Source organism: Polyodon spathula, chromosome 52, assembly GCF_017654505.1.
Source record: "Polyodon spathula isolate WHYD16114869_AA chromosome 52, ASM1765450v1, whole genome shotgun sequence".
NCBI lineage: Eukaryota > Metazoa > Chordata > Actinopteri > Acipenseriformes > Polyodontidae > Polyodon > Polyodon spathula.
In genome coordinates this window covers 513,387-525,947 of record NC_054585.1, presented here as the reverse complement: position 1 = coordinate 525,947, position 12,561 = coordinate 513,387, and the positions used below count along the sequence as shown (strand labels likewise).

The following is a 12,561-nucleotide window of genomic DNA, read 5'->3' as shown; positions in this document are numbered from 1 at the left end:
ACTTGTTCTATAACTCAGTGACCCATTCCCAAATGCCTCTCTCTCTCAAAGTATTGCACTAGAGAATCCCACAGTAACTCAAACCTCTCAACGCAGGCACTCAAACTTAACCAGTAAATTTTTTTGTAGTTAATTAGGTTTGAGTATTCCTCTTCATTCAGCTCACAGATCTGTCTAAACTCTTTTTTTCTTGCAGCCCCACTGAAATGTCTCAGTGTCACTTTGATCGTGTCTTCCACAGTCAGGTATGACTGATTCAGAGTCTTTAACCATTAAGACTTGGCAATGAGTCATACAGTGCTGGACAAATAAATCGCCATAGTGATCTTTCAATCACCTTGAAACACTTTCACGTTGGGCTAGTACTACAGATGCCCCGTCCGATGTAAATCCCACAATCTTCTCTACAGGGTACTTGTTTCGGTCATTTTCCAAACAACCAACGATGGCTTTACTCAGATTTTGTGTATTACGACGCTCGGTTATTTCAATTAAGCTCAAAAACACCTGCGTCAACATTCACAAAACAATGATAAATTATTTGTCTCTTGTCACTGTGGTCAGTGCTCTCGTCGCTCATTAAGTTTACAAACTGTGCATCTACTGCTGCTTGAACAGTTTCACATAAAGATAGCCACCTAAATCCTTGGTGTTTCTTGACACAGTTTTTGCACTGCAATGCAGTCTTTGAAAAGCAGCAGAGTTTGGGTCAATTTTTTCAGTCATTTCTACCCTTCTCTACACTTGACATGTCTTAGATATTTTTTTGCACCATTTTTCAGCATGGTCGCGAGCTACTGTTGACTTGAGCTGTTTCATTATGTGGTAACTTGAGAAAGAAGCAAGGGGTGAATCTTTCAAGTATTTTATTATAACAAACAACTCTCTACTACGTTAGTACAGTCACCATGTACAACTCCATTTTCTAATCTACCCTGGTCTATGCTATGAGGTATTATAACAAAGGCTAGGTGGTGGTGCTACTCAAGGTATGGATCGTTTACAGGGACCAAATAAACAGTTACAACACATTACTTGGCCACATCTTGCGCACTCCATAAAACATTCTGTGGGTCTTTCAAAAATGAAATATTCTCTTTCCCAAATTGGGTTGAACGATCTTTTTTTTAATTTCGACGCCATGTTTTTTTCAATGTTAAGAAAAAGAAAACAGTGCACAACGTGAACGTAACTAACGCATAACAAGGCTTCAGTAGGCGGTTCAGTGTCATCAAGATTCTGCAGTAACCATAGTTACGGTAGAATATTGTCATTGTTAGTTTACGGAGAGAAGCAGAGGCCAAATCTAGCTGGTTCACATCGCAATTGAAATATGTGCATAGATAAATCATGTCTTTTTTCAACAGAAATTGTAAATCGTACTTTTTTTAAATAAATTACCATGGACCAAACTTTTTACCACGGACTCTGTCTTAAGTGTTTAATTCACTCTCTCTACCTCCACAACGCAATATTATTGAAGGCTCCCTGGATCAGATGCTGGGTTGTTCATCTTATCCCCATCCCCCCATCCCCCACCCGTCTGTTCCTCAGTTTAGCGATCTGTTATTCAGTTAAATTCAACCTTGCGCAATCTATTTACCTACCCAAGACTACATGGCCATTGTGGGGGGTGGAACGAGGGCTCTGACTCCCTTGCACGTTTATTTCTTTTCCATTCCAGTCTCCTCCTCGAGGGAAGTGAATCTCACTACTCAGCCTTGGGGAGTCCAGCAGTGCAAACCTCCCTCTGCAAAGGCGATGCTTAGCAAACCAGGGAGACCACTGGACTTCTCATCATCTTTTCTATCCTATTTTCTGTTTCCCTTCAGGGGAATAGAAGCTCACTTCCCAGCCTTGGATGCCAGAATTTCCAGCCTCACCTTCCAAGGGTAGCTCTCCACGGGCCAAAGGGAGACCCCTCCCTCTTTTCTAAATCACAAGCACCTTCCTAGTCTTTTAATCCCAAGGTTCCTCCTCATGCAGCCCTTGCTCCTGTCCCATGAATCACTTATCACTGGATGAAAAAACAAGGAGGGGTGATAAATTAAGTCATTTTTCACAGTCTTTGAGAATTTCTACTGGTAATAAAACTTTTGCCCACTGGCCTGTTCTGTGTCTGAGGCACATGCGCTGTGAGCTGTCTGGCTATGCACCCTTGATGAATGGAAGTTACGGACAGGACCCATGAGAAGTGTCTGCTTTAATAAAACGAGTGGTAGAGTGGCAGCTCACCACAGTAAAGTACTGGTCCACTCGGCACCACGACTCCCAGGTCATGCATACTGATTGTAAACATAAGAGTTACCAGGCAGAGGAGGCCATCTGCCCATCAATGCTTGTTGAGTTTGGAGAAGCTGATTTATCCCAGAAATATAAATATATGGTATAAGCCCTGGTATAATTTGGCTTTGATGGACGTAGTATTTTATGTAGTCTCATCAGTGCATTATACAACTTCATCAGAACTTTCCATTGATTTATATGCTTCATTTCTGCTCCACCCATTTGGTGTTTCATTTTTGTGATCAGCATGTACATTACATCCCGTTGTTTGAGTTCTACAACTTGTTTCAAACCAGACTTCAGTTGCTGTTGTGGTTACTTTATTGCTGCTGACAAACACTATTCCCAAATTTGTTTTACTTTAATTGTAATACTATATTTAAATATATATTGAACATATATATTTCTCCCTTCTAGGTAACAATGGGAAACCCTATGCTTTTCTCAAAGGTCAGTATCCAGTTTCCAGTGTTTGCCCTTGATTTTGCTGACATGAAGCAAACTACTTTTACCCTGTAACGTGATTTTGATGGCATTCCCCTGTCTTTCTGTCACCACTAGTGTCAGTGGTCAGCATAAGTTTTGAGGTGTCATCACATTTCCATGGTAACTTTAGCTGATTTTAACAATGGGGGGTCATCAACATTTCAAACTAACTACCTATGGGTAGGTTACTTTGAAAGGCTTTCCGTGACGGTACTAATATGAAAAGGGTAGTAAATGGTGAAGGAGACAGAGCGAGAGAGGGAAGGAACCACACACAGGAGCTTTTTTTAGACAATATTTTAAATTAATATATATTTATTAGCAAGTACACAGGAGTTTGCAGGCTGGTAATGTTAGTCATTAGTGATAATGCACAGGGGTTTGCAGACTGGTAATGTTAGTCATTAGTGATAATGCACAGGAGTTTTCAGGCTGGTAATGTTAGTCATTATTGATAATGCACAGGGGTTTGCAGGCTGGTAATGTTAGTCATTAGTGATAATGCACAGGAGTTTTCAGGCTGGTAATGTTAGTCATTATTGATAATGCACAGGGGTTTGCAGGCTGGTAATGTTAGTCATTAGTGATAATGCACAGGGGTTTGCAGGCTGGTAATGTTAGTCATTAGTGATAATGCACAGGGGTTTTCAGGCTGGTAATGTTAGTCATTATTGATAATGCACAGGGGTTTGCAGGCTGGTAATGTTAGTCATTAGTGATAATGCACAGGGGTTTGCAGGCTGGTAATGTTAGTCATTAATGATAATGCACAGGAGTTTTCAGGCTGGTAATGTTAGTCATTAGTGATAATGCACAGGAGTTTTCAGGCTGGTAATGTTAGTCATTATTGATAATGCACAGGGGTTTGCAGGCTGGTAATGTTAGTCATTAATGATAATGCACAGGGGTTTGCAGGCTGGTAATGTTAGTCATTAGTGATAATGCACAGGGGTTTGCAGGCTGGTAATGTTAGTCATTAATGATAATGCACAGGAGTTTTCAGGCTGGTAATGTTAGTCATTAATGATAATGCACAGGAGTTTTCAGGCTGGTAATGTTAGTCATTAATGATAATGCACAGGAGTTTGCAGGCTGGTAATGTTAGTCATTAATGATAATGCACAGGGGTTTGCAGGCTGGTAATGTTAGTCATTAATGATAATGCACAGGGGTTTGCAGGCTGGTAATGTTAGTCATTAGTGATAATGCACAGGAGTTTTCAGGCTGGTAATGTTAGTCATTATTGATAATGCACAGGGGTTTGCAGGCTGGTAATGTTAGTCATTAATGATAATGCACAGGGGTTTGCAGGCTGGTAATGTTAGTCATTAGTGATAATGCACAGGGGTTTGCAGGCTGGTAATGTTAGTCATTAATGATAATGCACAGGAGTTTTCAGGCTGGTAATGTTAGTCATTAGTGATAATGCACAGGAGTTTTCAGGCTGGTAATGTTAGTCATTATTGATAATGCACAGGGGTTTGCAGGCTGGTAATGTTAGTCATTATTGATAATGCACAGGGGTTTGCAGGCTGGTAATGTTAGTCATTAATGATAATGCACAGGGGTTTGCAGGCTGGTAATGTTAGTCATTAATGATAATGCACAGGGGTTTGCAGGCTGGTAATGTTAGTCATTAATGATAATGCACAGGGGTTTGCAGGCTGGTAATGTTAGTCATTAGTGATAATGCACAGGGGTTTGCAGGCTGGTAATGTTAGTCATTAATGATAATGCACAGGGGTTTGCAGGCTGGTAATGTTAGTCATTATTGATAATGCACAGGAGTTTTCAGGCTGGTAATGTTAGTCATTAATGATAATGCACAGGAGTTTTCAGGCTGGTAATGTTAGTCATTAGTGATAATGCACAGGAGTTTTCAGGCTGGTAATGTTAGTCATTATTGATAATGCACAGGGGTTTGCAGGCTGGTAATGTTAGTCATTAATGATAATGCACAGGAGTTTTCAGGCTGGTAATGTTAGTCATTAATGATAATGCACAGGGGTTTGCAGGCTGGTAATGTTAGTCATTAATGATAATGCACAGGAGTTTTCAGGCTGGTAATGTTAGTCATTAGTGATAATGCACAGGAGTTTTCAGGCTGGTAATGTTAGTCATTATTGATAATGCACAGGGGTTTGCAGGCTGGTAATGTTAGTCATTATTGATAATGCACAGGGGTTTGCAGGCTGGTAATGTTAGTCATTAATGATAATGCACAGGGGTTTGCAGGCTGGTAATGTTAGTCATTAGTGATAATGCACAGGGGTTTGCAGGCTGGTAATGTTAGTCATTAATGATAATGCACAGGGGTTTTCAGGCTGGTAATGTTAGTCATTAATGATAATGCACAGGGGTTTTCAGGCTGGTAATGTTAGTCATTAATGATAATGCACAGGAGTTTTCAGGCTGGTAATGTTAGTCATTAATGATAATGCACAGGAGTTTTCAGGCTGGTAATGTTAGTCATTAATGATAATGCACAGGGGTTTGCAGGCTGGTAATGTTAGTCATTAATGATAATGCACAGGGGTTTGCAGGCTGGTAATGTTAGTCATTATTGATAATGCACAGGGGTTTGCAGGCTGGTAATGTTAGTCATTAGTGATAATGCACAGGGGTTTGCAGGCTGGTAATGTTAGTCATTAATGATAATGCACAGGGGTTTGCAGGCTGGTAATGTTAGTCATTAATGATAATGCACAGGGGTTTGCAGGCTGGTAATGTTAGTCATTAATGATAATGCACAGGGGTTTGCAGGCTGGTAATGTTAGTCATTATTGATAATGCACAGGGGTTTGCAGGCTGGTAATGTTAGTCATTAATGATAATGCACAGGGGTTTGCAGGCTGGTAATGTTAGTCATTAGCCAGTGCATAGGAGTTAGCCCATTATGGTAACCATCTGGAAATATCACCTCACTGTTGTGAAAAGAGCAAATCAACTTGCAATTTACCAAACCACAAACTCAGGGCCGTGGATCAGAAAAAATAATAAAAGAGACATTCAAGTTGACAATGAGATGTTAAATTGACTAGCTCTGCAAGCCCGGGTTGCGGTTAATTGTGTTTGCTTATAAGCTAACTGAGAAGTGAACATGCTGCAGAATGTGCAGGTGCACCGCTGCCTCACCCACCAGCCTCACTGCAGAGGTGAGAGAAAGCAGCCATCGCTGTGTCATCATTTTCAAAAACAGTGTAACAACAGAAACAGATGTTAATGCTTGCCGTTTCCTCTTCTGTAGGAGTATGCTTCTATTCTTCCCTCTGACTCTCAATATATATATTGAAAGCAGCTCCTCTGTAAATACAGCAGAGCAGGGTAGATGGTGTAGGTAGGCTGTCCTACCAATAATACAAACAGGGCATGAGTGTTCATTTCCAGCCACTGCTTATATAAAATGAACACTAACACTATAAAATGGATTAGGATAATTACTTTGAGAACACCTGATGGTAAGTGGCTTATAGAGTTTTTAGTTATTTTAAATATGATTTTTTTAATGTCAGTGTATTAACACTGCTAGAAAACACACACAAATCTAAACTATACTACCATAAAGTGTAGCATGCCATATGTAATTTTTTTTCTGCATACTTAATGGGATTTAAAACACATTATTAGAAGTATATGTGTTTTTTTTTGTTTTGTTTTTGTTTGCAGATTTATCAGCCGTATTAAAGTATAATTTTTTGTTAGAAAATATTGTGTTTGAGCTGATTTCAGCTGTCATGTGCAGTGGTGACGTCACCAAAATAACTACGAAATACTGAGAATGCCTCGGGCTACCAGTATACCATAATAAACTACCGCAAATACAAACTTGTGTAAATACAAAAATGATAAACTAGAAATCTGATTAAAATCAAGTGAAATATTAAATACATTCATGAAACTATAAGCACCATTATTATTACAGTATGACAATATTGTCATTATTATTACATTTGACGTAATAATACAGAGATCAGAGATGCTGGACATTGTTGTTTATTGTAACTGCCATAAAGACGTAAGGTGGACAAATAATAAGATGTGTAAAGTGATAGAGATTTATTTTGAAGTGAGCAATTTCCCTGTGAAACCTGATTTCCAGGACTGACAGTTGATTTTTCTATGCAGTTGACACTTGGGTTCATTTTAACGTAATACTGTGTTTTCTTTATGAATAGTGGAAGCACTTGGGTATATGCACTGCAAGAAATAAGTGAGCCATAAAGAACAGGTTTATATTTTAACACAAAGTAACAACATAAATCTTATGTTTAAGCGAAATACTTCTTCCACAGCATTCTGTCTGCAACCTAATGGATTAGTCTACTATTTACAACATATTTACATAGAATTTCTGTGCCACTTACCACCTGCCATTTCAAACTAGAGCCAGCAGCAAATGCATTAATTTTCATTTTTAATTTTTTTCATGGGGTTAAAAAAACCTCACATTTATATACCATTACATGTTTTGCAGCAAAGTCTGCTGTATTTCTACTTGTGACAATGGCATAATAATGTTTTAGTGTTGCAATTTCAATTCGGTATGTATGAGACAAATTTAAATATTTTCAAATACTATATTAAATCGTGTTACTTTTTTCATACAAAATACTGTGCAGCTGCTACTTTCATTCATTCTTCCCAATTTGATAGTTTAGTGAAGTGATATTTATTAACTGAGATTAGCTGTCACCAGCATAATCATTTTTAATGTTGCCTACCTCACACTGCAAAGCCAACACAATGCTCCAGTTTTCTTACTAGTGTAGAGCACAAACATTATGGTACAACCTCAATCCAGATGTGATATGATTTTTCATCGGGCATCGATACAGTTGCAGTGACATGACCACACACACCTGAAGCAACACCCTATGCAAAAGACTGGAAAACCGCCAGATCCTTGGGGATGTATGCTGACGCAATTGAAAATGGTTGACAGACAGGAGGAAGAGGTGTTACTGATACAGCTGTTAGTCCAAAGATGTCATAAACGATGCATTTTGGTGCATGAAATACTGCAAACAAGATTATCATTGGGTGAATTCCACCAAGTGCAAGAAGTGGTGCCAGGTAGTAGGAAGTATTATTATTATAGATACCCCTTCAACCTGGCTGACAACGTACATACACCGACAGCCTGTTTGATACTTACTAAAGATTTTTTTGTCAGAGGCTAAACCTCGTCTATTGTGGAAACAACATGAATTGAATAATAGAAAGGCTGCAGTAAGGAATCTCCTGCTACATCTGCCATGTTTGTTTACTATTTTGATATAATATGATATAAACAATATTAATGATGGTTATATTGTATTAAATTTATTAATTATGTATATTTGTCTGGATGGTCTACCTATACAGAGTTAGTCTGATGTCATTGTTTTTATTCTAACATTATACATCACTTATCCCTGATTTAGGACATTATGTTTGTTTAAATAATTGATGTCTCTCACTTCCGCTAAGAAGGGGGCAGCAGTTGTAGCAGTTATTTGCATTACGATTAGCAGGTCATCTCTTAGGTGCAACCAGTGTCACAGCAACCTTTCAGAGCTGCGTTGGGCTGTGTAGGGTCTGCACAGATTTCTGAGGGGGGGTTTGAGTGACATCACGCAGCAGTTTAAAGTCTGTTTTCATTTTGTGTGTAAGCTTATCGATGTAAAGTTTGTGTATTTCAACACATTAATATAAAATCTTATGATTTATCAATTTATTAAAAATGCACCTTTCATTTTTTATTTTTTTTAACACAGTATGAGATTGCTCAATTCACTGGTCACGCCCAAAAAAAAAAAAAGTAGGGGTATGCCGATAAAGATTTTCTTGGCCGATATCGATAGCCAATGGTTATCTACCCATATTGGACGATACCAATAAGAAACCGACAATAAATAGATATACTATGCAGGTATACTATTATGGTATTTAAACTGCTTTATAATTGTAAATTAAAAAAAATTATCAGACATCGTTTAATTGTTGAATTTATCATAAAAACAAGCAGGTATTGTTTACTTGTTGCATTTACTTCAGAAAATGAATACAAAGAATAAAGTGGTATTATATTGTGTGCTTGAGAAAAATAACATTTTGCGTTTGTACAGAGAAAACACTTGCAATGCAGATTAAGCAAGATAAACAAAAATTACAAAAGGTAATTCTCATTTAATGTGGGTCCAACCACAGTACTTACTGCTACAATGCAGGACTGGTAGCGACCCCAGGCGAAGCAGAGTTGGCGGCGACCCCAGGAGACGGTGGCAGCGGACCGTCGAGGGGTGGAGGCGGCAGCGGACCCTCGGGAGGCGATGGCAGCAGCGGACCCTTGGGAGGCCACGAGGGCAGCAGACCCTAAGGAGGCGACAGGACAGCGGACCCTAGGGAGGCGACAGCGATAGTGGAGCCCCTGGCCATGAAGGCGGCAGCAGGAGCTTCACTTCACCCAGTGGTGGTGGTGGAGGAGAGGTAGCACCTGCTCCTCCTCTTTTGGCTGCAAAGGCGGCAGGGGCTCCTCCCCTTCTGGCTGCAGTGGGGGAACCAGCAGGCATTCTCCCTCTGCTGGTGGAGATCAATGCAAGAAGCAGTCCTCCCACGGCGGTGGAGGTGAAACAAGCAGGCATTCTCCCTCTGCTGGTGGAGGTGGGAGCGGCAAGCAGTCCTCCCATGGCAGAGGAGGTGGAACCAGCAGGTATTCTCCCTCCGCTCGTGGAGACGTGGGATGTGGACGTTCGGCCTCCCCCCTTTTGGGTTGTGGACACACCAACTCCTCCCTCTTTGGGTCCGTGTCTCCTCTCCAACAGCTGTAGTACCACTCTTCTTCGGGGAGGGGGCAGATAACTGGGAAATGCCCCCGCTCCCCACAGATACAGCAACAAAAAGGTCATGGCTATGCTGTGGAGGAGGGCTTGCCAGCTGATCTCCTCCGGTTGCTGCTGCAGCTGCTGTTTCTTTACCTTCTTTCCCGTTCTCTTCTTCACTCCAAAAAGTAAATTAAGCACCTGCAGTACCTGTTCCAGCCTGAGTCCAGGAGGCGCTGGTGATCCCACCCTGACACCACGTGTGACAGGGTTGGTTGAGTGGTGAAGTCAGGCCAGAATGCAGGAAGAAAACAAACCCAGTACTGCAGGGTAAAAAGACTCTGTGGCACCGTTTATTTTGAACACTAGAAGAAAATAAATGTTTAAACAAAACACTGCTCGCAGAATAAAAAGGCAAACAAAAACAAATCTTGCACACAAACTGAATAGAGGTCAGGCTGGGCAATCGCCTTCACTGTTCCTATAGGTTTGGCTTTGTTTTGCTCTCCCGTACTCTCCTCTGTACACCCACCCTGAGTAGCTGGTAATTATTCTATTATCCCTCTGCCACAATCTGCACAGGTTTATTAATGTGGATGTGGCTTCCCATCCACACTGCAACACAAGACAATAACAAAACATATGGCTATGCCATCACACATATTGTTTAATAAATACAAATAAACAACAACATGGCTTTCGTCGTCATTTAAATACCTAATAAATCATTGTAACAATAATAATAAGAAGAATAACAACAACCAAAAACATATATACAAGCAGGGCTTTGCCCTGCCCCTTTTTAATAATGTGCAGGGCTCTCTCCTATCAATGTTATTTAGGATTCAACCTATTTTTTTTTTTTTTTAAGCATCAGAATAATATTCTACTCGCAGTTCAACATTGGGTTGAATGTAGCGCCAAGTCTGTTAAGCTGCACACAACTCATTGTCCTATTGTTGGCTTTATATATTTAAGAAAGCTAAGTTCTTCACATGGTTTCAGACTGCATGGGCTATTCAATTTATCTCTGATTTTGTGCCTTCAGTGGCAAAATCCTATAATGTGTGAACGAATACTAGAAAGAATACCCATCTTGAAAATGTCTGGGGACATTAAGATTCTCTGTATTGTTCTTGCAGGGATGGAATTGAATGAGATGCTGGAATCGAAGAGGCTAAACTGGAATGTTGTGGACAACATGGATAACAAAATAAATGAATCACTGGTTGTTCAGGAAACAGGAGTTTACTTTGTTCACCTTCAGGTATCATTTAGTGGAAAAAACTGCAGTGAATTAAAGGTCTTTTTGGATGTAAAATACACAGAAGGAACTGAAAACTACACAGCCTCCTATGGGAAAGGGTGCCCAACAAGAGAGAAAGAAAAGTGGCTCCAGTCCATCAGCCATACCATTCTTATCAGTCTGGCTGAAGGAAATCAAATCATAGTTAGAGCTGAGCCCTACCACTTGGTTCTTTTTCAAAGTTATCCGAAAACTACTTTCCTCACAGCCTTTAAGTATTCTGATTGACAGAAAAGTCTTCCCGTGGATAATATGTTTCTGCCGTGCAAGTTCAGCTATGCTATTTGGATGTGATAATCATCAAGCCCTTTTAAGTTAAAATTCTCATAAATCACAGCACCTCATTTCAATTCATATTTTATACTGATTATACTAATTATATTTTATAATTTAATATTGTGATCACATTGTACGAGTGTGCCAGTTATTTAGATTTGCTTCTATTCCTTTATATAGTATTAGCCAGGTGGCTCCCAAGTGGCGCATCCAGCAAAGGCGCTCTGCGTGAGGGCCTGTGGGCTTCCTGTTAGCCGCCATGGAGCTGCGTTGTCCTCCTATGCTGTAGCTCCTGGGCGGCTGCATGGTGAATCCGCAGTGTGTAAAGATGCGTCGGCTGATGGAGGACAGCATGTGTTCGTCTTCACTGCTCCCGAGTCAGCACAGGGGTGGTAGCGACGAGCAGAGCATAAATAAATCATAATTGGCCATTTCAAACTGGGAGAAAATGAGATATATATATATATATATATATATATATATATATATATATATATATATATATATATATATATAGTATTAGCCAGCTAAGACAAACCTGCCTCACCTGCTTGGGTTTTAGAAATGCTACTGTCAGCTTTTGTCAACAAGCAAAACATCCACTGTTTATTCGCTAACTATGCAAGAAACAGAGAGGGTTATCTCTAACTGCACTGCTCAGAAATCACTGATCAGAGCGACATTCACTGCACTGCTCAGAGATTGCTTTGAATTCTGTAAAACAGAAAATTAAAATAATTATTAAACTCCTATTTTAAGGCAGTTATGCAGTGCCATCTAGAAAAAAGGGTTAACATTGAAGGCAATTTTGACTAAGTTATAGTTGAAAGGTTTATTAGAGTACAAACCTTGATTTGAATTAATAAAAAAGGGAGAAAAGGGACTGGCATTTTAGATTAAACTGACATGGTTGCTTACAGTAGATGGGAGGAGTTATAACACATGTTTGTGAGAGATTCACTTGAATCTCAATCAAAATAAAGAAGTACCGTAGCAGCAAATCCAAATAACTGCCACTGCCTGTTAGCACAGGTATATGTTGTATATATGAAGTTCATCCATCTCGTCAGTCACTAGACATTGGTCTATAGTGGTGAAGTCCTTTTGATAAAAAATCTTTTTATCTCTTCAACTGTAGGTTAAGACAAATTTTTGTATAACACCGGATATGAAAATTGGAAAAATCTAAATCGCCCCATTGCTTTTTAATAGTTTTCATTTTGGTGTAAAATGTGAGGGCACACATTTATTAATTGCTCTGTTACGTTCTTACAGTCAGTATATGCAGTTTTTAAAGACCCATTTCTCAGTGTACCTGTAAGCTGCTTATGACAGTAACACCTCAGGACATTATTCTGAGCTTTCTTTCAGTTATAAAAACCATTAGGTTTGATTAATTAAACGCTG

The 12,561-nt window shown here is 39.7% G+C and overlaps 1 protein-coding gene across 1 annotated transcript in view; it reads left to right on the top strand.

The window, feature by feature from the left end:
- LOC121307047 (lymphotoxin-alpha-like) overlaps positions 1-11,478 on the top strand; it is a 29,424-nt gene extending 17,946 nt beyond the window's left edge. The window contains exon 3 of the mRNA XM_041239131.1: positions 10,715-11,478. Coding sequence (XP_041095065.1) covers positions 10,715-11,106 — 392 coding nt within the window. The 3' untranslated portion in view covers positions 11,107-11,478. The remainder of the gene's footprint in view (positions 1-10,714) is intronic.
- The last annotated feature ends 1,083 nt before the right edge of the window (positions 11,479-12,561 follow it).